At 38.2% G+C, this 25,116-nt stretch overlaps 2 protein-coding genes across 3 annotated transcripts in view; both read right to left on the bottom strand.

The window, feature by feature from the left end:
* The window catches only part of uba7 (ubiquitin-like modifier activating enzyme 7), a 50,189-nt gene extending 49,299 nt beyond the window's left edge, over positions 1–890 (bottom strand). Inside the window, exons 1-2 of the mRNA XM_053636256.1 lie at positions 720–890; positions 225–393 (exon numbers count right to left, since the gene is read on the bottom strand). Coding sequence (XP_053492231.1) covers positions 225–393; positions 720–763 — 213 coding nt within the window. The 5' untranslated portion in view covers positions 764–890. The remainder of the gene's footprint in view (positions 1–224; positions 394–719) is intronic.
* A 1,544-nt stretch (positions 891–2,434) lies between these two features.
* Positions 2,435–25,116, bottom strand: part of sema3fa (sema domain, immunoglobulin domain (Ig), short basic domain, secreted, (semaphorin) 3Fa) — a 59,187-nt gene continuing 36,505 nt past the window's right edge. The window contains exons 6-19 of one of the 2 annotated variants that reach the window (XM_053636041.1): positions 22,902–22,991; positions 20,579–20,672; positions 20,246–20,365; positions 18,941–19,080; positions 16,711–16,825; positions 14,452–14,521; positions 13,582–13,726; positions 12,230–12,452; positions 9,807–9,895; positions 9,672–9,713; positions 9,158–9,315; positions 7,625–7,692; positions 7,371–7,504; positions 2,435–5,299 (exon numbers count right to left, since the gene is read on the bottom strand). In XM_053636041.1, the coding sequence (XP_053492016.1) occupies positions 4,862–5,299; positions 7,371–7,504; positions 7,625–7,692; positions 9,158–9,315; positions 9,672–9,713; positions 9,807–9,895; positions 12,230–12,452; positions 13,582–13,726; positions 14,452–14,521; positions 16,711–16,825; positions 18,941–19,080; positions 20,246–20,365; positions 20,579–20,672; positions 22,902–22,991 (1,926 nt within the window). In that variant the 3' untranslated portion in view covers positions 2,435–4,861. The remainder of the gene's footprint in view (positions 5,300–7,370; positions 7,505–7,624; positions 7,693–9,157; positions 9,316–9,671; positions 9,714–9,806; positions 9,896–12,229; positions 12,453–13,581; positions 13,727–14,451; positions 14,522–16,710; positions 16,826–18,940; positions 19,081–20,245; positions 20,366–20,578; positions 20,673–22,901; positions 22,992–25,116) is intronic. The other variant, XM_053636042.1, reaches the window with a different exon arrangement.

The raw sequence follows: 25,116 nt of genomic DNA, 5'->3' as shown, positions 1-25,116 counted from the left end.
TAAAACCATTACCATTATTGGTCCTTAATGGTATCCATTAGACATAACATGCCACTAATAGAAGGCACAAATTACCAGTAGAGACCCACAGGGACCATTAAAACCAATACAACTCCCTTTATATCCATTAAAACCATTAAAAAGTTATATGAGCTTTTCTCTCTCTCTATTTTTTTCAGCAAGGGTGTTCTTAGATTACAATCTTGACTACAGACTTTCAGTACCTGAGAGGACAGGTCGCTCCATTCGGTCGGCCCAGTGTCCTGGATGGTCACTGAACCAACTCCAGCCAGAATTACGTTCTTGGCCACCTCCACCCCGAGACCTTTCATCCCACAAATAAGGACATTTGCCTCTCCCATATGTCGCATTGCATCATGGCCCAGGACATACCTGTAGATGGATCAGAATGAGCAATTACACCATTCAGCTGACCTCAGATCAGATAACAGCAGCTGCTTTAACCAGTCCCAGTTACTCAACTTCATTAAATGTATTAAAATCACTTGATCAAACATGATAATCATTATTGTCAGGCTTTTGAGTGAAAGATGATCACTTTGTGGCTTTGATGTGCACTTCCACATTCTAAGACTCGTTCGGAAAGAACCGATTCGTGAATCACCTGATTCGATTTTTCAACACGGACGTTAACAGTTAGTCAAACCTTTCTTCATAAAGGTGTTGATGTAATGTGAATAAGATTGTTTAATACTCACAGCTGCCGTGAATATAAGCCCTCGTCTATGTCAACATGCGCCATGGTTGTGGAAGATTTCCTCAGTTGTGTTTTCAGTGAAAGAGCTGTCAGAAAACAAGCGCTTATTTTCTCTTTCGTTTCAGCAGCATCACGTAAGCAGGAATTTTGAATGTTGCATTACTTCCTGTTTTTTGCAGTAAAAGCTTTTCACTAGGTAGCCTAGGTTTTCATTTTTGAATGATTATTTATTTATTTATTTATTTATTTATTTAGCAAAAATGCCTTAAATGGTCCAGTCTTGTGATCAGCAGCCAATTATTTTAAAACTGCATGCACTGAGCAAACACGACCACAAGATGGCGCTGCAAACTCCTTTCGTTTCAAATCCCGAATCTTAAAAAAACGAAGGTTTTTTTTTGTTGTTGGGTTTGTGTGTGTGTGTGTTTTTGTGTGTGTCCCCCCCCCCCAAATAGTCAGAATATGTTGATCAAGAAAAATTAAATAACGACTGGTTAGGGACTGACTGTTTATACCAGTTTGAATGAGCCTGAACATAACACTAAACAAAACAATGAATGGATAAACAAAACCTGAACTTTCTAGTGTAACCAGGATGAAGTTCAGCTGGTAGGTTTGTAAGACATGTTTGTGTGGTTTCACAGAAGCATGTACGGTATGTTTTAGGGAAATGCTTCTCAAACCTGTCCTGGAGGTCATGTTGTATGTCTCCTTCATCAAACACACCTGATTCAACTCATCAACTCTTTAGTACAGACTGCAAGACCTGAATTGGGTGTCAGATAAGGGAGACATACAAAATGTGCAGTGCTGGGGGTCCTCCAGGACAGGTTTGAGAACCCCTGGTCTAGGGTATGGTGTAGGGTATATTTGAATGGATAGGAGATTTTTTGTCCCCCTACTCCTGACTTTTACTTTTAGACCCCGACTTTTGCAATATCTTTAAAAGGTTAAATACCTTAAACGATTCTTCATGGACCATGATCCTTCTACAAGTGTTCTCCAGCCTTAAATGGTCCTGTCTTGTGATCAGCAACTAATTATTTTAAAACTGCATGCACTGAGCAAACACGACCACAAGATGGCGGTGTAATCTTCGTTTCGTTTCAAATACCGATACTTAAAATACGAGGTTTTTCTTTCTTTTTTAAAAATTTGTATTTATTTATTTATTTTATTATTATTATTATTATTTTATAAAACACAATTATTATTTCAAATAAAACATTTGAGAACTGTAAATATTATTTTTTAAAATTTGGGGCCAGGCTAAGAGCATTTAAAAATGGCATAATTGTGATATTTGAGAATTTTCTTTGCACATTACAAAACTCTCAGTCAGGGGCAGATTTAGTGATTTGGGTACCCTAGGCAAAATATAGGAATGGGGCCCTCATTTCAGCATACCTTATATTTAAATTTAAATATTCATTATTTAGCATTAATAGTTAAAAAAAATAATTCTCTCTCTCTCTCTCTCTCTCTCTCTCTCTCTCTCTCTCTCTATATATATATATATATTTGGAATTTAGGGGGCTTTTGGCTTCCAAGTTGCCTAGTGCCAAGTCTACCCCTGCCCCCAGTATATATTGGGAAAATAAAGCATCAACATGAAGCAATATTAAATATATTCAAACTGAGTTCTACTTGTGGAATAGATGTGCTGTTTTGGCATAGCATTTTATGAGAAAATTCCTTTTAATGTTAAGAAAGTTCCTTTTAATGTTTTTTTTTTTTTTTTTTGGCCTGCAGTATAATGAAAATGAAAATACCTTTAACCTACAAGCATGTTGAACGTGTCTAACATGTCAGGTGAGTATCATATCTCAACACCTCTTAAGTAATTATGCAAAGAAAATGGCTGAAATTGTGTTTGAAACTTGTTTCTTGTTTATATGATCAAATAGATATTAACACATTATTATTAGAAATGAAATCTAACAGAAACGGACATAACTGTGTATATACAAATTGTGTGTTATAAGGTTTTGTTATAAAATATAGAACTTTATTTAGTCAACAACAACAATAAAAGAAGAAAAAAAAAAAGCACAGTAAAGTCAGTACCATAACATTAACTTTGAAGAACATCGATTTCCAATAATATTTTATACACAGGAAATATTAGAAAAGACAAAATGAAAGACAAACCACAGTGGTATATAATGTATTACAAATAGAACCCCCGATATTGTACAACTGTCATTTGAAGCAGCCTGCTTTACCACATGTCAAGCAATTCCACAAGACAGGCAAGGGAGACATGAGAGTGAAGTCCACGAAGCTTCCTAACAGCTTGATTTGTGCATGAAGTAATTCTCTGTTCCTTTAAATCAGTCTCTATGTTCCTTTGTGGTTTTCACATAAAGTGATTCTTACATAAAAGACCATCCATAAACATCTACACAACAACATAACTGGGTTGTAACTAATAAAGCTGTACAGTACAAAAACATTTCATGCAAAAAATGAGAACAATTCTCCTAAAACTCTGGGACGACAGTTTAAATGACCGGATCAGGTGGTTAAAAGTGTGTTGCTTGATTCCTCTGTTATAAAGATGTACAAGGTTATCACATACAGTTTTAATATGCATTTAATTTAGAAAAAAAAAAAAAAAAAAAAACTCCAAACAAAAAACGTCCTGATTTGAATCCTATGCATTCTGTAACTTTGTGTACTAAGTTCTTGTGCGTGCAATAATTGTATGTACTATTTACAAATAATGTGTTAACATGAGTAAGAGCATATAGTTACTATGTGGGATGTGCTTTTGGGTTAGAACCAGAACTAGTGACTTACAGAAGAATTTTGCACATGTAGTCATATAGACATGGAAGATCAAGACCATTACAAAGACATAAAGCTGATGTTTTAAACTTCCTGCGTAGAGCTGGGATGATTCTGATGCACTGTACACAGTGTTATCCCAGTCAGGTAATGACTGTATGAATATTCTTTCATCAGCTAAGTATTCAGACAGTTATTATTATAATTATGCTCGACTATGTAAATGTTCAAACATTTACAAGTATAGCTAAAGCAGGGGTGTCGATAAAGGTTGTACTCAGGCCAAGTAAATGAATTTCGAATCTGTGCTCTAAAGCAAGATCGTCTTGTGAACCATAACTGAAAAATGTAGTCAGGTGTTTTCCATTAGAGGGCGAAAATAGAGTCATAATCTCAGGGCTCAACTCAGCTACTGAAAAAATGTGCTAGCCACTGACACAATGATTTGTAACGCTTCGTCAGCATGCTAAAATTGGACATATAATAGCAATTAAGTCTATTTCAGTTCCAGGTTGTAACAATACAGAAAGTGGAAAAGTTCCAGGGGGTGAATACTTATGCATGCCACTGTATGGAAAAACCATAATCTGGAAAATTTTTTGTAATGAATTGCAATTTGTTGATCAGGTTTGTAGGAGTTACATGTTCCGTTCATTTGTGTATTCACAATGCAACTTTCAGATAAATGCTGATAGAATAAACACCTTTAAGAGGTGCTGTTCATGTGTTATTGGTCTAACAAACTAACTTTTTTTCCATCTGGCCCATGTTGGACGTTGGACTAAGTGTAATGTGGCCCGTTACCTAACAGGAGCTAAAGCAAACAAAGTGTGACTGATTAGGAATACAGCTCGTAACCATGGAAACTGCTTGGTAAGTAAAACCACTGGTGCTACAGCTAATGTCTTATTGTATATTACCTGGTGGCCTATTAGGATCACCTATAAATGAGGTGCCATGAGTATTTATCCACTCAGTATATACAGCATGTAACTGTGCTTTCGCCTTTCCAGTAATACAATCACACAGTTCATTAGGACAAGAACACTATAATAAATATGCTATACGAAGAATAACAATAATAAAATATCTGCACAGAAGAATCATATACACAAAACTGTTTGTTTTTCTCTCTTTTTGTGCTCTTAGTACAAAGATATCCACAGAGTCTAACTATGTACAAACTACAATAAATACTGCCTACTCTCGCTGCTCTAATGTGTCCATTAAGTCCATCGGTCACGCTGTAGTTTAACTTATTTTCATGTGTGATGTGTTTCAGCGGGTTGGAGTTTTTGCTTGAGTCTTGTGGATGCATGTACTTTATGTGTCTCTGTGTCTGTTCCGGCCTCCTCAGCCTCCTCCTCGTGTCTCAGCTGAGCTCCTCTGGGTCTCGTGGTGTCTCCGGTTACGCGGTTTGCGCTGCTCTTTCGGTTCATACGGGTCTTTCTTGTCATGCTCAGCGATTTGCCAGTAGTCCTGGCAGTACTGGTTGATTAAGCCCATCTCAGGCTGGCTCAGGATGGTCAGCAAGTCTTTATACTGCTCAGCACTGGGTGTCCAGGCACTGGTCTGTAGGGGAACAGCGGGCATGGCAGGTATAGAGGCTCCGGTCTCCATTTGGATGCTGTTGACAGTGCGTACTGAGAGCACAAGCAACTGCAGCTTGACCAGTGTGTGCTTGAAGTTCTTCTCTGTGGCTGTGCACTGGTAGGTGCCGGCATCTGAGAGCTGCAGGGAGCGCAAAAGCAGGCCCTGATCTGTGTGCAACACACGCCCATCTGAACGAATCTGATAGAAACAAAGAGTAGACATATCAATATAATAATAACAACAATAGTAATAATAATAATAATTAACTCCTTTTGACATTAAAACACTATTTAGCTGTGATCACACTAGAGGTTTTAATCCAACCACCAGTGCATATCTTGGGTCTAATCCTATGGAAAGTGGTTGCAAGGTGGTCGGAATTCTGCTAATTTTTGACAGAATAGAGTGCTTTCACATGTTAAAAACTACATCAAGCACTTTTTTAGGTGATACTCAATCGGGTGATAAAACTAAATTACTCATGCTCTTGTTACTCAGTCAATAATAATAAGAAAATTTACAGTATATATTAAATTAAAGATATTTCAATGTAAATATATCAATTCAATACAACTAATAATAGAAAAGCCCTGTCCTGTAATATAATACAAAAACCTTGCCATTATATAAAAAAGACCTTGTAATAAATTTACTTATAATAAACTTGATCTAGCTCCCTAGATGAGTACAGTAAAGTGTAAAGTAGTAAAGTACAGTAAAGTGTAAAGTACAGTAAAGTGTAACATAGTAAAGTACAGTAAAGCGTAAAGTAGTAAAGTACAGTAAAGTGTAACACAGTAAAGTACAGTAAAGTGTAACAGTAAAGTACAGTAAAGCGTAAAGTAGTAAAGTACAGTAAAGTGTAACAGTAAAGTACAGTAAAGCGTAAAGTAGTAAAGTACAGTAAAGTGTAACAGTAAAGTACAGTAAAGTGTAACGTAGTAAAGTACAGTAAAGTGTAACGTAGTAAAGTACAGTAAAGCGTAAAGTAGTAAAGTACAGTAAAGTATAACATAGTAAAGTACAGTAAAGCATAAAGTAAAGTGTAACGTAGTAAAGTACAGTAAAGCGTAAAGTACAGTACAGTGTAACATAGTAAAGTACAGTAGTGTAACGTAGTAAAGTACAGTAAAGCGTAAAGTAGTAAAGTACAGTAAAGTGTAACAGTAAAGTACAGTAAACTGTAATGTAGTAAAGTACAGTAAAGCGTAAAGTACAGTAAAGCGTAAAGTACAGTAAAATGTAACATAGTAAAGTACAGTAAAGCGTAGAGTAAAGTGTAACATAGTAAAGTACAGTAAAGCGTAAAGTAGTAAAGTACAGTAAAGTGTAACATAGTAAAGTACAGTAAAGTGTAACGTAGTAAAGTACAGTAAAGTGTAACATAGTAAAGTACAGTAAAGCGTAAAGTAGTAAAGTACAGTAAAGTATAACATAGTAAAGTACAGTAAAGCGTAAAGTAAAGTGTAACGTAGTAAAGTACAGTAAAGCGTAAAGTAGTAAAGTACAGTACAGTGTAACATAGTAAAGTACAGTAGTGTAACGTAGTAAAGTACAGTAAAGCGTATAGTAGTAAAGTACAGTAAAGTGTAACAGTAAAGTACAGTAAAGTGTAACATAGTAAAGTACAGTAAACTGTAACGTAGTAAAGTACAGTAAAGCGTAAAGTACAGTAAAGCATAAAGTACAGTAAAATGTAACGTAGTAAAGTACAATAAAGCGTAAAGTAGAGTAAAGTGTAACATAGTAAAGTACAGTAAAGCGTAAAGTACAGTAAAGTGTAAAGTACAACAAAGTGTAAAGTACAGTAAAGTGTAACATTGTAAAGTACAGTAAAGTGTAAAGTACAGTAAAGTGTGCATGAATCCACTCTGCCTAACATATTTTGTCCAATTAAAGTAATAAAAGACACTAATAAAAGGTATTGTATGAAACCCAGCATAAAACATCACCCGCATTTATGTCAAATGTATATGATTTTTGATGAGTGTGTGATTTTTGAGGAATATCATACAAATTGTGTTGAAGGAAAAGCTACAAGCATTAGCCCTTGTGGAGTGTGTAGGTGTGAAGTGGAGTGTGTAGTTTTTGGTCATGGGAGCATGTTGACCATGCATGGGACAAATGCAGGACACAAAACTCTGACTTTGGAAGTTGGAAGGTACCAAAATCCTTCACAAGCGTGTGACTAATTATAACCATATAAAATGGGCACTAAGTAAATGTAAGCATGTTAAAGCAGTGATGTGTGATGGGAAAAGCTACAAACCTCTCGTCTCCTGTCACTGTTCTCCTTCTGAAAATGCCATTTGATGGACACATGAGGAGACCTGGCCTGGCACTCCAGGAACGCTGTGCTTCCCTCCACTCCATACTGCACCGCCTCCAGAGTGTTTCTATTGGCTGGGAAATAAAACAAAACAAAACAAAAGCTCAGCAGAACCCAGAATGTAAGAGCAGTTACATTTTTACACCATTGTTACATTATGTAAATCACACTACTGCTTATAATCCATTTCTCACCATTGGAGTTGTATCCTCTGCACTGTCTAATCGGGTTGCCGTACTTCACATCTTGCCTTCGACTGCGCCTAGAAAATCAGAGCATCAATGCCATACATAGTCAGAATCTCTTTCATAACTGGACAAGTCTGAGATGCTGAGCATCCCAAAATGGCATTATTTAACGTTCAGTGATGATAAAATTGTATGTATTAGAGTAAAACTGAAACTAAAAAGATGTTTGGAAATGAATACAAACTGTTTATTAATAAAGTAAAGCTGTATGCATTATGGAAAACAACTAAAATACACTCACTGAGCAATTTGTACACCTACTCATTCATGCAATTATCTAATCAGCCAATCATGTGGCGGCAGTGCATTGCATAAAATCATGCGGGTATCGTCCAGCAGCTTCGGTTAATGTTCACATCCACCATCAGAATGTGGAGAAATTGTGATCTCAGTGATTTTGACCGTGGCATGATTGATGGTGCCAGACGGACTGTTTTGAGTATTTCTATAACTGCTGGTCTCCTGGGATTTTCACACACGACAGTCTCTAGGGTTTACTCAGAATGGTGCAATACAGAAACAACATCCAGTGAGTGTGCATGGAAAAGCCTTGTTGATGAGAGAGGTCAGTGGAGAATGGCCAGACTGGTTTGAGCTGGCAAAAAGGCTACAGTAACTCAGTTAACCACTCTGTGGTGAGAAGAAAAGCTCAGAATCTCAGAATGCACAACACGTTGAACCTAGAGGCGGATGGGTTATAACAGCAAAAGACCACATCAGGTTCCACCTCTATCAGCCAAGAACAGAAAGCTGAGGCTGACAAAAGCATAGACTGGTCTGATGAATCTTGATTCTGCTGAGGCACGCAGATGGTAGGGTCAGAATTTGGCACCAACAATATGACTCCATGGACCCAACCTGCCCAACTGTGTCAACAGTCCAAGCTTTTCTTGGCACACTTTGGGCCTGTTAATACCAATCAATTATCGCTTGAATGCCACTGTCTATTCAAATATTGTTGCTGACCATCTGCATCCTTTCATGGACACAATTTACCCATCTACTAATGGTTACTTCCAGCATGATAATGCACCACGTCACAAAGCAAAAGTTGTCTCAAATTGGTTTCATGAACATGACAACGAGTTCAATGTTCTTCAGTGGCCTTCTCCAGTCCAGTGATCCAGCCACCGGATCTGAATCCAATAGAAAACCTTTGGGATGTGGTAGAACGGGAGATTCGCAGCATGAAAGCGCACCTGAGAAATCTGCAGGAAATGCACGATGCAATCATGTCAACATGGACCAGAATCTCAAAGAAATGTTTCCAACATCTTGTGTGTGGAATCTTCTGGAATCTATGCCGCAAAGAACTGAGGCTGTTTTGAGAGCACAGGTAATTTAATTTAAACAATAAAAAAAACTCGGGCAGATAACATTGTAGTAAAGAAATTTGAGCTGCAGTCCATCACTTCTAGTGATCCTCCCATTTTCTGCATACACACACACACACACACACACACACACACACACACACACCTCTTGTGGTTGGTGGAGTAGCGAGAGCAGGACTTGCCGTCCCAGGCACAGTAAGGGTCCCGGGCGAGGCAGCAGTCTGCACACCCCTCTCCGTACACATCACATCTGTGTAATGCCAGGTGAGTCACTCCCACTGCTGAACTCACATACAGTTGTTGCTGTAGAAATCAGACCACACACTAGTTGTTTACTGTCACAGAATCTTTGTGATAGATTCCTGTTTTTTTGTGTTTTTGTCTCTGTTCCAACTCCACCAATATCTTATCCGTGTCTTCTTGTGATGATTACAAAGTGAATTTATATCCTACCCTATGAACTCAAACTAACTACGGCCATTCACTGAAACTGAGATAAGTGTTTTTTTTCAGTGCTCAGCCAGGGTAAAAAAATTTACACTGTATTTACAGCGAACATAAAATGGGTTAATTTGAACTTATAAAATCAACTAAACAAAGTTCATCTTCAGAAATCTTTCAGTATCACATTTTTTTTTAACAAGAAAATGTATACTTACTCGTTTTGGAGAAATCTTCATTGTGGTTATTGGTGTTGGAACCTACAGTATGAAGTAATAATGTTATTATTATCTTTTCTGTAATGCTAGCATTTAAAATAAGATAGTTACAAAGAGATAGAGGGGATTACTCACTCTAAAGACCTCCACTTCCTCCAGAACTAGTTCCTCAGTCTGTAGATCATCTCGAGGAAGAACAATGACTTTCTGCACCGTGCCTCTGTCTGTGGTTGTACAAAGCAACACTCAGTAGATACAGTGCCCTCTACTAATATTGGCACCCTTGGTAAATATGAGCAAAGAAGGCTGTGAAAATTGTCTTTAGTGTTTTATCTTTTGATCTTTTGTTAAAATAATTCACAAAAATACTCTGCTCTCTTGGATAGCAAACAATTGCAAACAAAACACGGGCTTACAAAAAATATATTTATTAAATATAGGTTTGCAACAATTATTCATACCCTTTTAGTCAATACTTTGTGCTACCTCCCTTTGCCAAGATAACAGCTTTTTTAAGAGGCTTTTTTTTTCTTGAAACCCTTCCAAACAACTTGTGGTGATGTAGGTGACTTCGGATTGTAGTTTTGGAGACTTTCTGACCCCAAGATGCAGTTGACTTCTGCAATTCTCCAGCTGTGATCCTTGGAGATTTTTTGTCCACTCGAACCATCCTCTTCACAGTGCGCTGAGACGATATAGACACACATCCAATTCCAGGTTGATTCCCAACATTTCCAGTTGATTGGAACTTCTTAATTATTTCCCAGATGGTGGAAATGTGCATTTTCAATGCTTGTGTTATTTTCTTATAGCCACTTCCCATTGTGAGAAGCTCAACAACCGCACGTCACAGCTATATTCCTTGCTCTTACCCATTGTTATGAATGAGTAAGGGAATATGGCCTGTCTTACCTCATATTTATACCCCTGTGAAACAGGAGGTCATGGTTGAACAATTTCCAGTTCCTAGTTGCCCAGGTGTACTAACAAAAATGTAAAATATCAATGGGAATATACTTCAAATATATTTTTCTCATATGAATTCATAGGGGTGCCAATAATTGGGGCACACATATATTTAACAAAGAGTTTTTTTTTTATATATATAAACTTGTGTTTTGTTTGCAATTGTTTGATATCCAAGAGAGCAGAGTATTTTTGTGAATTTTTTGAAGAAAATACAAAACAATAAAGACAGTTTTTTCACAGCCTTCTTTGCTCATATTTGGTGGAGGGCACTGTAATGACTCAGACTAAATAATTTCTAGTAGCCTGTAACACATGAGAAGGTTTAGCTGAGAGTTCAGGCAGATTAGCTCGAGCTCTGAGTGGGACAGGGATTAAAAGACAGGAATAAAAAAGGCGACTTTTGAAAGTTTGATATTTATTATTACTGATCTACTTTTGAAAAATAACAAAAGTAGTCTGTGGTTACAATATATGGTTTCACTATATTCGGACTATATTCAGAAGACCATGAAAAGTTTAACCGATAGTAGGATAGTAGGAACCAGTCAAGGCTCCAGATTTTATTTATTTATTTAATAATACAATATTAAACTATTCTATTTGCTATAAACTATTAAATTACCAACAAAATTTCTCATAAGATTACATCATTCTTCATTAAGTCCAAATACAGCCACGGGTCACTTTAATAGACACATGCTCATTCTTGCAATTATCCAGTCAGCCAATCATGTGGCGGCAGCACAATGTATAAAATCCTGCAGATACAGGTCAAGCGCTTCAGTTATTGTTTACATCAAACATCAGAATGGGGGAAAAATGTGATCTTAGTGACTTTGATCGTGGCATGGTTGTCGGTGCCAGACAGACTGCTGAGTATTTCACACACTGCTTATCTCCTGGGATTTTCACACACAACAGTCTCTAGAGTTTACACAAAATTGTGAGAAAAACAGAAAGACATGCCGTGGAAATGAAAGTAGATTGAAAAAGACCAGGCGACATTTTCCCAACATATCTTCAACTGTCCTGTTTGGGTGAGCCTGTGCCCACTGTAGCCTCAGAATCCTGTCCTTGACTCAGAGCAGTGAAACCTGATTTGGTTTAGCCCATCCATCTCAATGTTTGACATGTGCATTCTAAGATGCTTTCCTGCTCACCACGGTTGTCGAGGGTGCTTATTTGAGTCACTGTAGACTTCCTGTCAGCTCAAACTAGTCTGGCTATTTTCCTCTCACCTTTCTCATCAAAATGAAAATCCCAGGATGTCAGCAGTTTCTGAAATACTCAAAGCAGCCGGTCTGGAACCAACACACATGCCACGGTCAAATTCTGATCCCATTTTGTCCCATGCTGATGTTTGATGTGAACATTAACTGAAGCTCTTGACCTGTTTCAGCAGGGTTTTATGCATCATGCTGCCACATGACTGTCTGAATGCATAATAAAATAAACCAGCAGTTGTACAGCTGTTCCTAATAAAGTGGACAGTAATTGTAAGTGCTAGTATTTACTGACAATAGTAGCTTCTTTAAGACTCAATATATTTCTCATTGTATCTCTCATGCTTACATATCTAGTTGCCTCACCTGTTCCTAAGAACAGCACCTCGTAACTGCCATCTGCTGCTGCAACTTGGTCCACAGTGATAGTGGTGAACTCGTAATCGACGTTGGTGCGCACCACCAGGGGGCGCTTGTGCACTGGATACACGGCATTGTACATGGTGGGGTGGTTCCGCATGAAGTTGATAACCTCGTCTGGGTAATCTTTAGTGGATTTCATGTTGGGGGTGAACGTCCCTCCTGGACACTGAGTTAAAAAGACAAACATTTAGTAGATTGGACACTACATTGCCCTTCTTCTATATCTATCACATCTATCAGAACAGACACAGTCGATATTTTAATAAACTTGTAAGTGAAATTGCATTGTATTGTTATAGCACCCAAATACAGCACGAATTAAGTAGAATACAAGAAGAATCATCAGACGACAAGTAAAAAAAAGAGAAAATCAGTGAGAGAATGAAGGATAATGGTAGCTATAATAATAATGCAGAATATCTGCTGAATTGCACCATAGTGTACAGATGCTTTCATATCCTAAATGAAAATGAATCTGTTTTTCATTTGTCACAAGCAGAGGAATTTGGGATTTAGTCTAGAAACACATCAATGCTGTCCAAAACCCAGACTTATGGTAGATGGGTAGTGAAGCTTAAAAAAACTAATTTAGTCTCACAGGGCCAGGCTTGATCTCTCATGGGAATACATGTCTCTCACTGAGACGGTCTTTCAAAAACTTGGTAGTAAATTGTGGTGAGAATGAGAGCAAACAACACTACACCCACAGAGCTTTCTCTCTGAAATCCGCCCGCATAGTACCATATGCTTGTAGTTGGTTGGACAAGCCACCTTTTCCAATCACTGCTTCTACTTTGCCTAGATGATGCATTTGGAAATTTGGAAATATGCATTCCCCCTATCTTCCCAGCCTGCCCTTAAGCCAAAATTTCTCACGGGCATCTCCAGAAATATATTCTTGTTAGAGATCATGTGTGGCCTTGCAAAATTAAACAGCTGTCAACAGAAAAAATAAAAAGTCTGTGAATATCAGTTTTGTGAGATAAACAACAATGACAAAATACTACTACTTTGTAAACTACTAAATTGTTATTATACAATGCTCAGGGATAGATGATGAAGGACGTGTAAACAAAATAGAGAATAAATAGAGCTAAAAAGTACCACGTGACAAATGTGGGGGGAAAAACACGATGAGAAAAGAAGAAGGAATTGAATTTCCCCTACAGTAGTTGGCAAGCTGTTCGACGAAACTGGAAAGCTGTGTTAAAAACGCGTATTAGGGTTTGTTGGACTGTCTCTGTGCATTGAAATGTTTGTGTGTGTGTGAGAGAGAGAAAAAGAGAGACGCTTACTGTCCCAGGCCGTGGGTAAGGGATTTTCCCCTGGTAGGCTATCCACTGGTAGTTTGGACCTTCCTTGTGGGCAAAGGGACCATTAAAGACCATACGCACGTCGGCCATGGAATACACACATATGGCTGAACCTTTAAACACTGACCTGGAGAGGAAAGAGTTAAGGACTCATCACAAATCATTTTGAGCTATTAAAGGTTTACGTATATTGCTCACTCATACACATTCTTTCATGGTCTTGTGCATACAATGTAGAGTAGTACACATGATCATTATGGAATAAACAGAGCGAGCGAGAGAGAGAAAGAGAGAAAGAGAGAGAGAGAAAACGAGCTGTGAAAGCACTCCTGCCCTGCAGCAGAAAGACAACACATTTTTCATTACCATGTAGCAGTGTGCGTTTGGCTTTACAAAGCTTAGACAAAGCCTGGAGGCATCACTGATTTAATCTGAAACGGAAAGACTTGAAAATAAACTCCCCAACGCTGATCCCGGTTATTCGCTGTATATTTATATATTTTGTATGTGAACCTTGCTAAAATTGCCTACTGTTCCCATCGGAGGCCTCTGTGGTTGTGCTGAATTCCAGCGTCATACATTACACTGATTGCTGTGATACACAAGGAGCAATATTCTGTTTCTCACTCTTTTTTTGACAGGTGAACTGTTTCCTTATAAACCGACTTCTATTGTCTGAAGTCTGCCAAACCATACTGTATTAGATTGGAAACATTTGCAGTAAATCTGCTGTCCTGGCAGCGCGGATATGAAAGAAAGCACAGTTCACACTCTCCTGCCAATCTGATAAGTCTGATCACTGAGTAGCGTTATTACAAGCAAAGACTGTACGCTACATTCACTGATACTTACCCAGACACTGAGAAGACTCCATAGATGACAGGATTCTTGGTGTCTTGAGTCTTCTGAATAAACACATCCCCTGAAAAAGTACACAGGCTTAGTTCTGTGATCAGATATGGATCAATACTGCCAAAAATCTCTACAGGGGAAAGAGCTGAGGAAAAAATGTTAAATACATTTTAAAAATCCAATAAAGTTCTCATAAAGTTCATATACTCTCTCTCTCTCCAACTCTCCCATACACATAGACACAGTAAATTAACCCCAGAAGGTTATAGACAGTGTCCTGAGCCAAAATGAAAAAGAAGGTTAATATGACAAGAGGGAGAAGCACACATTGCTGGACATGCTTGAGTAATATAAGACTGTAAAACGGCAGAGAAGAATAGAGCCTCAGAAAGGGAGAGAGAGAGTGAGAGAGAGAGAGAGAGACAGATGAGGGGAGGGGGTGGGTAGGTAATATCTAGAGGGTTCAGGTCAACCAAGAAGGACACAAAGAAGAGTCAGAAGATTGAGACATTCCATCAGACTAAGACAGGAGATGACCATACACAGACTGTCGTGCATAATCAGACACAGATTAATCAGAAGCCTGGACCACATTGAAAGCTCCAGGCTCATTATATTAAGCAGCACACTTGCTAACACATCCTCGAAAAAGCAAACAGCCATAAAATCCTCACTGGCCCTGAGACGACATGGGAAAACATGAGGTCAAACGGTCCTTTCAGGAGTGAATTCCCTCTACACAATCACAGAAATAGAATAAACACTAGCAAGGAGGAAAGCTGGAGGCCAAGATGAGGGAGGAGGAAGAGAAAAATCGGCATGGAATGTGATAACTGAAATGAACCGGGCCCGAAGTGACTACTTCACTGATTTGAGAGCCTGCAGAAGCGCTAAAAATCCGTGGTTCACACATTTGGATTCAATTGTGGCTAAAGAGATGAAGACTGGTTGTTTCTGCTGGATTTATTGCCCAATTCTGTTTCACCCTGTCAATCAAATGCTGGGCAAGACTCCCTTACCTTCTGGCAAGCCTGGCTAAGTAATACATTCACAGATTCACAGAGTCATAGACACATTCACAGAAACAACACATACAAACGCCATACACACATATAAGTGTGTAAAGAAGGCCTATGCTTTTTCACGTCTGTGCCCAGTTTTCCAAAGTGTACTTTTCTAACTACATTTCGAACTGAATGTAGATCACTCCAGAGATTTCTTTCAGACATTGGAAACCCATTTGGCCTGTTATTTGACTTCCAGCACTTAACCTGAAAGAAAAAGAAGCATTTAGACACGAGGAAAAAAAGAACAGAAATGACTGTTTCCAAATGTCAGACTCTGGAGAGCTATAGCAGTCAATCCATCCAACTTGAATGCTTTACACAAATGAGCTGGATCAGGGCTCTTCTCTCTGGCCTCCATTCCCCAGAGAACTCTTAATTTAATTCATACCAACTCATTGGAAAAATGAATTGGGGCAGAACTCAAACAGCTCCAGATATTATATTATATATATATATATATATATATATATAACACATATGAAGTCAGTCCTCAGCAAAACCACCACCAGTGAGATTTTGGTTGAAGCAGTTCGCCTCTGATTTACATATAAGGAGATATGAAACATCCTCTTAACTGGGAAAGCACTGTTCTAGGATTCATCCAAAAACTGAGCCTGTAGTATGAGGACTATCACCACAGTGACAATCTGAAAATGAGTTAAAAAAAAAAAAAAACAACTGAGAGAAATGTGTGATTTAACTCCGAGAAGGATAGACTATTTGAAGAAAAATTGAAAAGCCTGCAAATAGATCTATTCATTTTTTCCACAGACGTAGCTCAAACAGTACCCTGACCAACTGTATGTGTTTTATTGTCCTGCTGGCACAAGTGTGATTTCTTGGGATAACACGGACGTATTCCTAATTTGATGGCTGTGAGCCAATTTTTCCCAGCTGCTACTTTTGTCTCTGTACTAAATGTTCTTAAAATCAGTGGAATTTCATTGGATGACATAGCAACGCACCTACCACATCGAATGTATTCATTGTAACTCCACCCTTTTTTATAATTGGGAGGGGTTATCTAGGATTTAGAACATCTTATAAACAAAGACACATATTCATGAAAATATGGGTTTATATCTTATAGAGCTAAGTATCTGATATGATCATAAACATAAAAACCTAGAAACAAGAGCAACTGATCCAAGTTAAACCACTTCCTATAGTGAAAAAAATGAGACACACTTACGGAGCTCGTCGAAGTGCGTCTCAATGCCATCAGCCCCGGTTACGGAGCAGATCAGTCGAGCCTTCAGGAAGGTGCTCCACTTGTTAACCAAACAACAGTGACCTCCATCATCATTCTGTAAAGACACAAGGAAACAGCTAGAGGTTAAAATATATGTGATGGCTCAAACTCTACAATCTTGAAATTTTATGTTGTAATCAGATGCAGGGCTTTTTCTAGGGCGCCACCAGCTTGGGGTCCCCAGCACCCCTGCCCCCACGTGACTCACCCACCCACAACAAAGAGCGTACCTGGCCTGGGCATGTATAAGTCACGTAGTGAGCAGTTTGTTGCTACGTAACTGAATGTTAGTAAAAGAAGACTGAAGTGTAGTAATTTTATCTTCAGTGAACAGACGCGAGACCAATCAGAGCACAAGGACAGATAATGTACTTTGCATGGCTCTGTAGCAGCTAAATCCATACAATGATAGTGTAGTTGTGCCTCCCCTTAGCTACCAACACCAAACTAGCCTTGTTTTATATTAGATAGCCAAAAAATTTTAGATTTTATAGGTCTGGTAGACCTGCAAACAGTGATAGAACCGAAGGCAAGTTTTATGATAAATCCAACTTTTTGTCTGGTCATGTCATATATTGACAAGTAAATTACCACAGCTTCCATGAAAAAAAAAAAAAAAAATTAGGCTACTAGCTGAGCTGGAGCTGGAGAAATGTTGAGCTGGAGAACTGACCATTATTTTTCTCAAGTTTTACTACCTGCACCATTGAGTTGAGAATCGTTGTTCTTATCAAGTAGGTCCATCAGCAAGATTTTTATAAATGGATTATTAAAGTTTACTCAGTCACTTTGAGTAGTTTTCAACTCTCATTCATGTAATTATGGGAACATTAAGAGAACATTATAGGAAAGTTAAGAAAACATTAGGGGAACGTTTGCAAACCTAAAAAAAAATCTTTCTATTTCCTGGCTGACAAAAAAACAAACCTTAAAAAATTATGTTCTGGGAACCAAAAATTGTTAGTTATTAGAGATTTAGAAGGCTTTCCCATGGGGTTGGGACAGGGGGGCAAAATGGCCAGAAACGACTCTGATCATTTGCATGTCCAGTACTAGTGTCTTGTACTTTTACATACTACACTTGTATTCTGTCTCAAATACTGCCACTCTCCATGATTCAGCGAGCCTCCAGTACAACTGTACAGTGTTTTCGGTGTTGTATAAAGTCTCATGAATATAAAGTAATACAAATCCATTGTATCTTATGGATCCCTGTCTTATATATTTCACAAATATAGTGAGGTCCAGAAGTCTGAGACCACAATGAAAATCTTGGATTTTTTTAAGAACGTAAAACTGGAAATAAACAGAAAGTTGAACATTTCTGCAAAATCTAAAACAACAACAACAAAAAAGAAACTATTCAATGTTCAAGATTTCTGTTCACTGTTTAAATTTTATGCCAATTTGTGATTTTGAACATGTTAACTCCTTTATACAAAAGGTCAGATTTTCCGTGAGTTGTATCCCTTCATATTCACTAGTGGTTCCAGACTTTTGGACCCCACTGTATGTGCATGTGAAAGTCAGGCAGACGTTTCAATAGCTCGTTAAATCTCTGTATTTGTCAATATTCTCATTTAAAATAACCCAAGGGATTTCCATCAATGTTGTCCATTTGTAAAATGTGAAAACTGGAACAAAGGCTTCATAGAGTAATCTGACCCAGGCTCCACAAACCAGACATTTGTGTTTTAACCAATGTTAAAAACAAGACCACGGGTTTTTATTTAGGAATCTCTCGCACGGTGTAGTATATGTGTGGGCTGCATGGGTGGGGTGGGGTATGGTTGTAAACATTGCCTCTGAGCACTGCTTAGACCCATCTGCTATGGATGGCTGCCAACTCCAATAATGAGGCATGGCAATGCCCAGTGACCAGCAGCCAACAACTACCCACACGTTACAAACATTCAAGCGGAAAAGAATGGATTTGTGGGAATAAGAATAAGAATCATTATTACAATATGGCTGATAAACATGACCACAGATAACTATCAATTTAGGACTCATTATATAGGTGTGAAGCACTTTGGATTTGAGCAGCTGATTCAGAATATGAATAGTGAAATTTATGGGATGCCCATGAATGTCTACTTGTTTCAGAAAAAGTGCCTCTATGCAGAATGTGCCTGTCTGTATATGTGATGTGCATGTATGTGTATCTCACCAAACAGATCCTGCCAATTCTGGATTGAGTCATGGGGGTCTGACCCATCTCTGAAGCCTTCTCGCGAAAGAAAAAGTACAGCTTGTCGTCATTCTTTTCCGCACTGTCTGGTATGAGCTGTGCATGGACAAACGTGGGATCTGAGAGACATGGACATGAAGGAGAAAATTACAAGAAAGAAGTGGTGAAAAATACTGACAAATTTCACTTATAGTAAAACCATTCTATATAATATATATTTTAGATAACCTTTATTGAACCTTTTAAACTAGGCCATTCAGAATATAGGAGGCCAATGAAAATGTCAAAACCACATCATCAGAGAGATATGTGACACCATGTATGTCATGCTAACAGGAATGCAGATGGATTCAAGTGCAGTTCAAGCTTTGATAAGAGGCTGCAGACAAATCCAAATCGATAGAGAGAAACATATCAAAAACTGTCGATCTACAAATGGGCATAAGCTTGGCATAGACAGGAAACGAGGAAACAAGGGCAGGATTTAAAAAAACGGGAAACGAGGACAAAGACCAAAGGCTTGGTATGGCTGTCGCGGCAAAATATAGAAACACAATACTTCGCCCCGGACAAAGACACACAAGGGGTTTAAATATACGTAATCAATAAAATATATAAACGTAATCAAGGGAATGACACAGAACAGCTGAGACATTAGGAAAGAACCAATAACATAACAGGGCAGGACAGAAACCAAAACAAACACACGTGTCAAAAGTTAACACTGTTAATGATAACCCGGAAGTGTGCGCTATCGCATGCTATATTGTCACGCATACACTTATGTTGTCATTGAAATCTGTGACAATATGAGTTTATGCAAACTGGAATGTATTAGAGAGAGAATGTACCTGATAGTATGATTACAGTTCAGAATGTGCACCTCAAATGTACATGTTATTGTCTATGTACTTATGTCTGATCTGTCTTTGGTCTGTATTTTGATTTGTTTTCAATTTGTGATTCTTATGTTGTGTCTTTCTGCAGTTTCCCTCAGGATCAATATCTGTCTGTCTGTCTGTCTGTCTGTCTGTCTACCTGTCTTGTATATCCATGGTACTGATCACAAAGAGAGAAATTCTGATACATGTCTGAGCACCTAATGTATTGGCAAAACAAAGTGTGCTCTGATTATGAGATTATAATGATTATAAGAGATTATGCAAAACACATCATGCTCAGGACAATAGTATGTTCCATCATCCTCTGGTGTGTGTCTCAGTAATGGAGGCAGGAATGGAAACTTCGTCGAAATCGACGGACGAACTCCTGTGTGGTGTATACCATTGAGCCAGCGCGAGTTGTACTGGTCGGTCCTCATGGCCGTGTGCTTCCCTAGTGTACGGAAAATGGCAGAGTCCGTTCCCATAAAATCGATGTACACTCCAGCGTAGAGCTGGCCATCTGTCCAAAGAGACACAGAGACCAACAGAGAAAGAGGAGGCAGAAATGGATACACAAGCATTAAAGGTGTTCTAACTGGATCCCACTGGGAAAGGAGGAATTAATGTGCTCATTTTTGTGTGAGTTGAGCTACATTATATGAGTAAAGAGCTCTATAAAGCAGACCTGCATAATAAAAACAAGTTAGTGGTCAGGTATGGCTAAGGTCCTTACTGATCAGCGCAGACACACTGTTTAATTTGGGATCGAATGGGCATTTTCCTTTCCCAGAATCCACTTTACCAGGCTCCAGACGAAAGATGTATTCCTGGAATGGGGGGAAACAGGAAGAGTCCACATTAATGAATCTACAGTGTACATTAGAAGAAACGTTATTGATTGCTATCTTGTCTCAGCTTCATAGAGTTTTCCTGGTTTTCCCACTGTCAGCATCTCAAAACCCGTAAAATAATGTTTAATATTAAATGCAACTTTCACTGATTTTCTTCTTTGCAGGAATTATTGGAATCTATTGGACACTGTGAAAAAAACAACAAGAAATGCAGTGTGAAAATGTAAATATAATGTTACACAGTTACAATACGACAAAGCAAAGCATCGAGTTTGGCTGGCTGCATATAGCCACACTGCATTTATTTCTCATGCACAAGAGTATACTTTTATAATGTGGCAGCACACAATCCATTCTACAAACCATAATCCATACGGTTAATACAAAATATGTCGGAATTGTTAAGATTCCTCATCAGTAGCGCTGATAAAAATTTCACATTACATATTCATCTATCAAGACCAAGTTTGTAAAGCAATCCATCACGCTTCTTGGGATAGTATCAGTCATTCAAGTAAAACAAAAATGTAAAGTGATACAAGAAATACAAGAAAAAAAAGCATGACCTCAATAAGTCACTGGAATAAAAATATGCTGGTATAAAATCTATCCCAGTAATAAAGTTCTGTAAAAAAAAAAAATTGATTGTCTCATCAAACTAATTACAGTTCGCAGCGTTTTACTTTTCAGTAAAACTCCATTTTTTAATGTGTATATACCAAGAAAACACAGGATTCCAACCTGCTGCAACATTCTGGTTCTAGCACGAGATCTTGGTGAGTGTTGCTAGATACACATATAGTCAAAACAAATTTTATCTATCGAAAGTTATCTAACAGGCACTGCTTTTGAAGTGCACTCCCCATGACATAAATACAGATTTATCTGGATGCTGCATGATTCACCCAAACAGCTGTCAGGATGGAAGTTCCAGCAAAATAAGATTAGAATCGGTTGTGAATGCTGTAAAAACGATATAGAATTTGATGCATTTACGACATTGAGATAAAAGCAGACATCTAAACACGTTTCAGTGTGAATCTCCAATTCAACAGCTGCTATGCATGAAATTCATGTCTTGACAAATCATCTATAATGTCACACCCTTGAGTAAGGGCAACATGCCCCCGTTTGGGATTTGCTCTGCTCTGACACTTTACAAGCATGCCTTAAAATTTAACACTTAACCCAGATTAATTTTTTTGGCTGACTCATCTCTTTGAGCTTGTAATAACCTACAATCAGTGGGTGTCGGGAGGGTTTGGCACTTTTTTTATACACTGTCTCTAAATGCACTGTTTGGGCAAGTGTAGGCAAACCTGACAGGATGAGGCATCCAAAATCAGCATTTTCCCCCCATGTTTATTTATGTTTCCCATTGACACATTTAACAGCAGCCAAGAACAGCTGCTACTCTGTGCACTCTCATCTTCTCCTCTCCTACCACACTGAACTAACTCGAATGCCACGTCATTAATGATACTAGAAACAAAAATTTGCTTTTAAATTGAATGCGAGTTCATTTTCACATATTTTACACCTTTTATAGTGTATGTAGATAGGTTTACTGTGAGCGCTCTTCCCTCTCTGTTCCCTTGTTAACACTTTTTCCTCGTTGTTCCTTTAATGAACTCTTCTACCACTGCACGAAACCAGTTTCAACCAGGTACGGACACATAAAGCCCCTCACCATTTGCATACATTCCTTCGTCTCCTGGAATACCAGTTGATTTGCTATGATTTCCTGAATACTATATATGGATTTGTTCATGTCTTACATTGATATGCTTCCTGTTTTATGTAAATAATGCCCTTCCGCCTAGCCAATCAATAGTTAACCCACTGTCTCTGTTGTGTGTCGAGCACAATACATATACTCTGCCTTTCTGTGAATAAATCAGAACTCTTGCCATTTGAATTTTGTGTCTGTGTCATTTGGCAGCTCGCCAAACGCTTGGTGCAAGAAGTGTGTGGCAGGGCGAGATCGCCTTTTTTCTCGTGTACTATCGCCTTCTATTTTCTTAAAAATTTTAACCCCAAGGTCACAATTCCTAACAGTTTGAAGTATAGAGAGTTAAGAGTTAGTCAAACAATATTTCTGTCCTACCAAGACATAGAACTTAAAAAAAAAGAAACCCCACGGAAATCCATTAAGGAGCCTTAAGTATATCCCTCTCCCTCTTGAGCAGTGATATCATGTCCCACCTTGGGTGCATAAGGCTCAGGCGAGGCACTGGGTTCTGCTGCGCGACTTGTTCGGCCTCCTGCTCGAAGATTCTGATTCTGGAGCAAAGCCTATGAGACAAGCAATGTTAGTGGGTTAAGCTTTCACTTCACACTGTAGCTTATTGTTTAAGAGTGACAAAGCAGTGCACTTAGTTAAAAAAAAAAAAAAAAGAGTCATTGTGTCATGCTGACCAATTCCATGCTTTGTCAACAGTGGTTTTGAATGATACTGTTATCCTGTAAGATGCAGAGCATGCGGACATGTCTGTGGCAGGCTGGGAAAATCCACTGCATGTGGCCAAATTTTGGCAAATGACCAAAAACCATTTTTAAAAAATCTGTTTTTTTTCTGCCTATAACATACTTTGACAACTCTTTAACATTTTAATATATTTCACCAACATGATGTAGAAATGTTTTTATTTGCTTTTAATTCTTGCTTAGGCAATTTCCTTGTAAATATTTCACTGGGTAAGAAGCAAGATTAACAGATGGGGTGGTAAAACAAATCAGTCTGCCTGAAAATGTCTAAAACCATATGACCTTGGTGTGATTTACAAACACGGTAAATTACATTATTTGATCAGGATGCTGTATACATACATGGCTCCTAATTAATTCAGTTTGTAATCAGACAGCAGAAACATTTCATTTGATAAAAGCATATAGTTTTCAGAACGATATAAAGTAGAACATTTTACAAGGTGCATGGTTGCACCAGGCCACCATACATATAGTCCCCTCTGATATTATTGGAATTCAAGGTCAATTCTTTTGTTTTTGCTACACACTGAAGACATTTGGCTTTGAGATCAAAAGATGAATACGAGACGATAGATCAGAATTTCAGCTTTTATTTCCTGATTTTTATACTAGATGTGTTAAAAAACATAAAACCGTTTGTTTGAACCCACCCATTTTTCAAGTGATTAAAAATATTGGAACATGTGACTGACAGGCGTTTCTTCTTGCCCAGATGTGCCCTGTTAGATTAATTATTTAAACAAGTAATAGCGCTGAATGTCTACTCTTATTTTGAGCCCTGGGTTTTTGATTGTGAAAACTGCATTTGGATAAACCAACATGAAGGCCAGAGAGCTGTCTTTGGCAGAAAAGCAAACCATTTTGAAGTTGAGAAAAAGGGAAAATCGATAAGAACCATTGCACGTAGCTAATACAACAATTTACAATGTTGTGAAAAAGGAAGAAACCTGTGGTGTACTAACAACCAGACATGGAAAAGGTCAGCCAAGGAGAACAACAGCAGTTGGTGACAGAAAAATTGTGAAAGCTGTGAAGAAAAACCCCAAAACAACAGTGACCTCACAAACAATAGGGAAGGGGAGAAGTTATCACAATCCACCGTTCGAAGATCACTTTGAGAGCAGAAATATAGAGGCCATACCACAAGGTGCAAATCACTCATGAGCAATAAGCATCAGAAGGCCAGATTAGAATTCACAAAGAAATACAGAAATGAGCCACAAAAATTCTGGAACCAAGATCAACCTCTACCGAAGTGATGGAAAGGTCAAAGTGTGGAGAAAGAAAGGATCGGCTCATGATCCAAAACATACAAGTTCATCTGTGAAGCATGGTGGAAGTAGTGTCATGGCTTGGGCTTGAATGGCTGCTTCTGGAACATTCTCACTAATCTTTATTGAGGATGTAACTCTTGATGGTAGTAGCAGAATAAATTTAGAAGTCTACAGGAACATGTGTATTGTCTGCCATTTTACAGAGAATTGCAGCCAATCTAATTGGGAGGAACTTCATCATGCAATAAGACAATGATCCAAAGCAAACTGCCAACTCAACAAAGGACTTCATCAGGGGAAAAAGTGGAAGGGTTTAAACTGGTCAAGTCAATCATCAGACCTTAAACAAACTGAGCAGCATTTTACCTCCTGAAGAGGAGACTGAAATTAGAAACCCCCAGAAACAAACATCAACTGAAAGAGGCAGCAGTAAAAGCCTGGAAAAGCATCACAAAAGAAAGATGGAACAGTTTGATGATGATGTCAGTGGGTCACCGGCTTGATGCAGTTACTGCAAGCAAGGGCTATGCAACCAAATATTAAGTGTTATTTACTTTAAGACTATCTGTTCCAATACTTTTTCTCACTTAAAAAATGGGTGGTCTACCATCAAAGGTGCCATGTAATAAGTTGTTTAACATATCTAGATGTAAATA

Source organism: Ictalurus furcatus, chromosome 11, assembly GCF_023375685.1.
Source record: "Ictalurus furcatus strain D&B chromosome 11, Billie_1.0, whole genome shotgun sequence".
In the NCBI taxonomy this organism is placed as follows: domain Eukaryota; kingdom Metazoa; phylum Chordata; class Actinopteri; order Siluriformes; family Ictaluridae; genus Ictalurus; species Ictalurus furcatus.
Note: the sequence above shows the minus strand (reverse complement) of the source record. Positions and strands in the feature narration are given on the sequence as shown.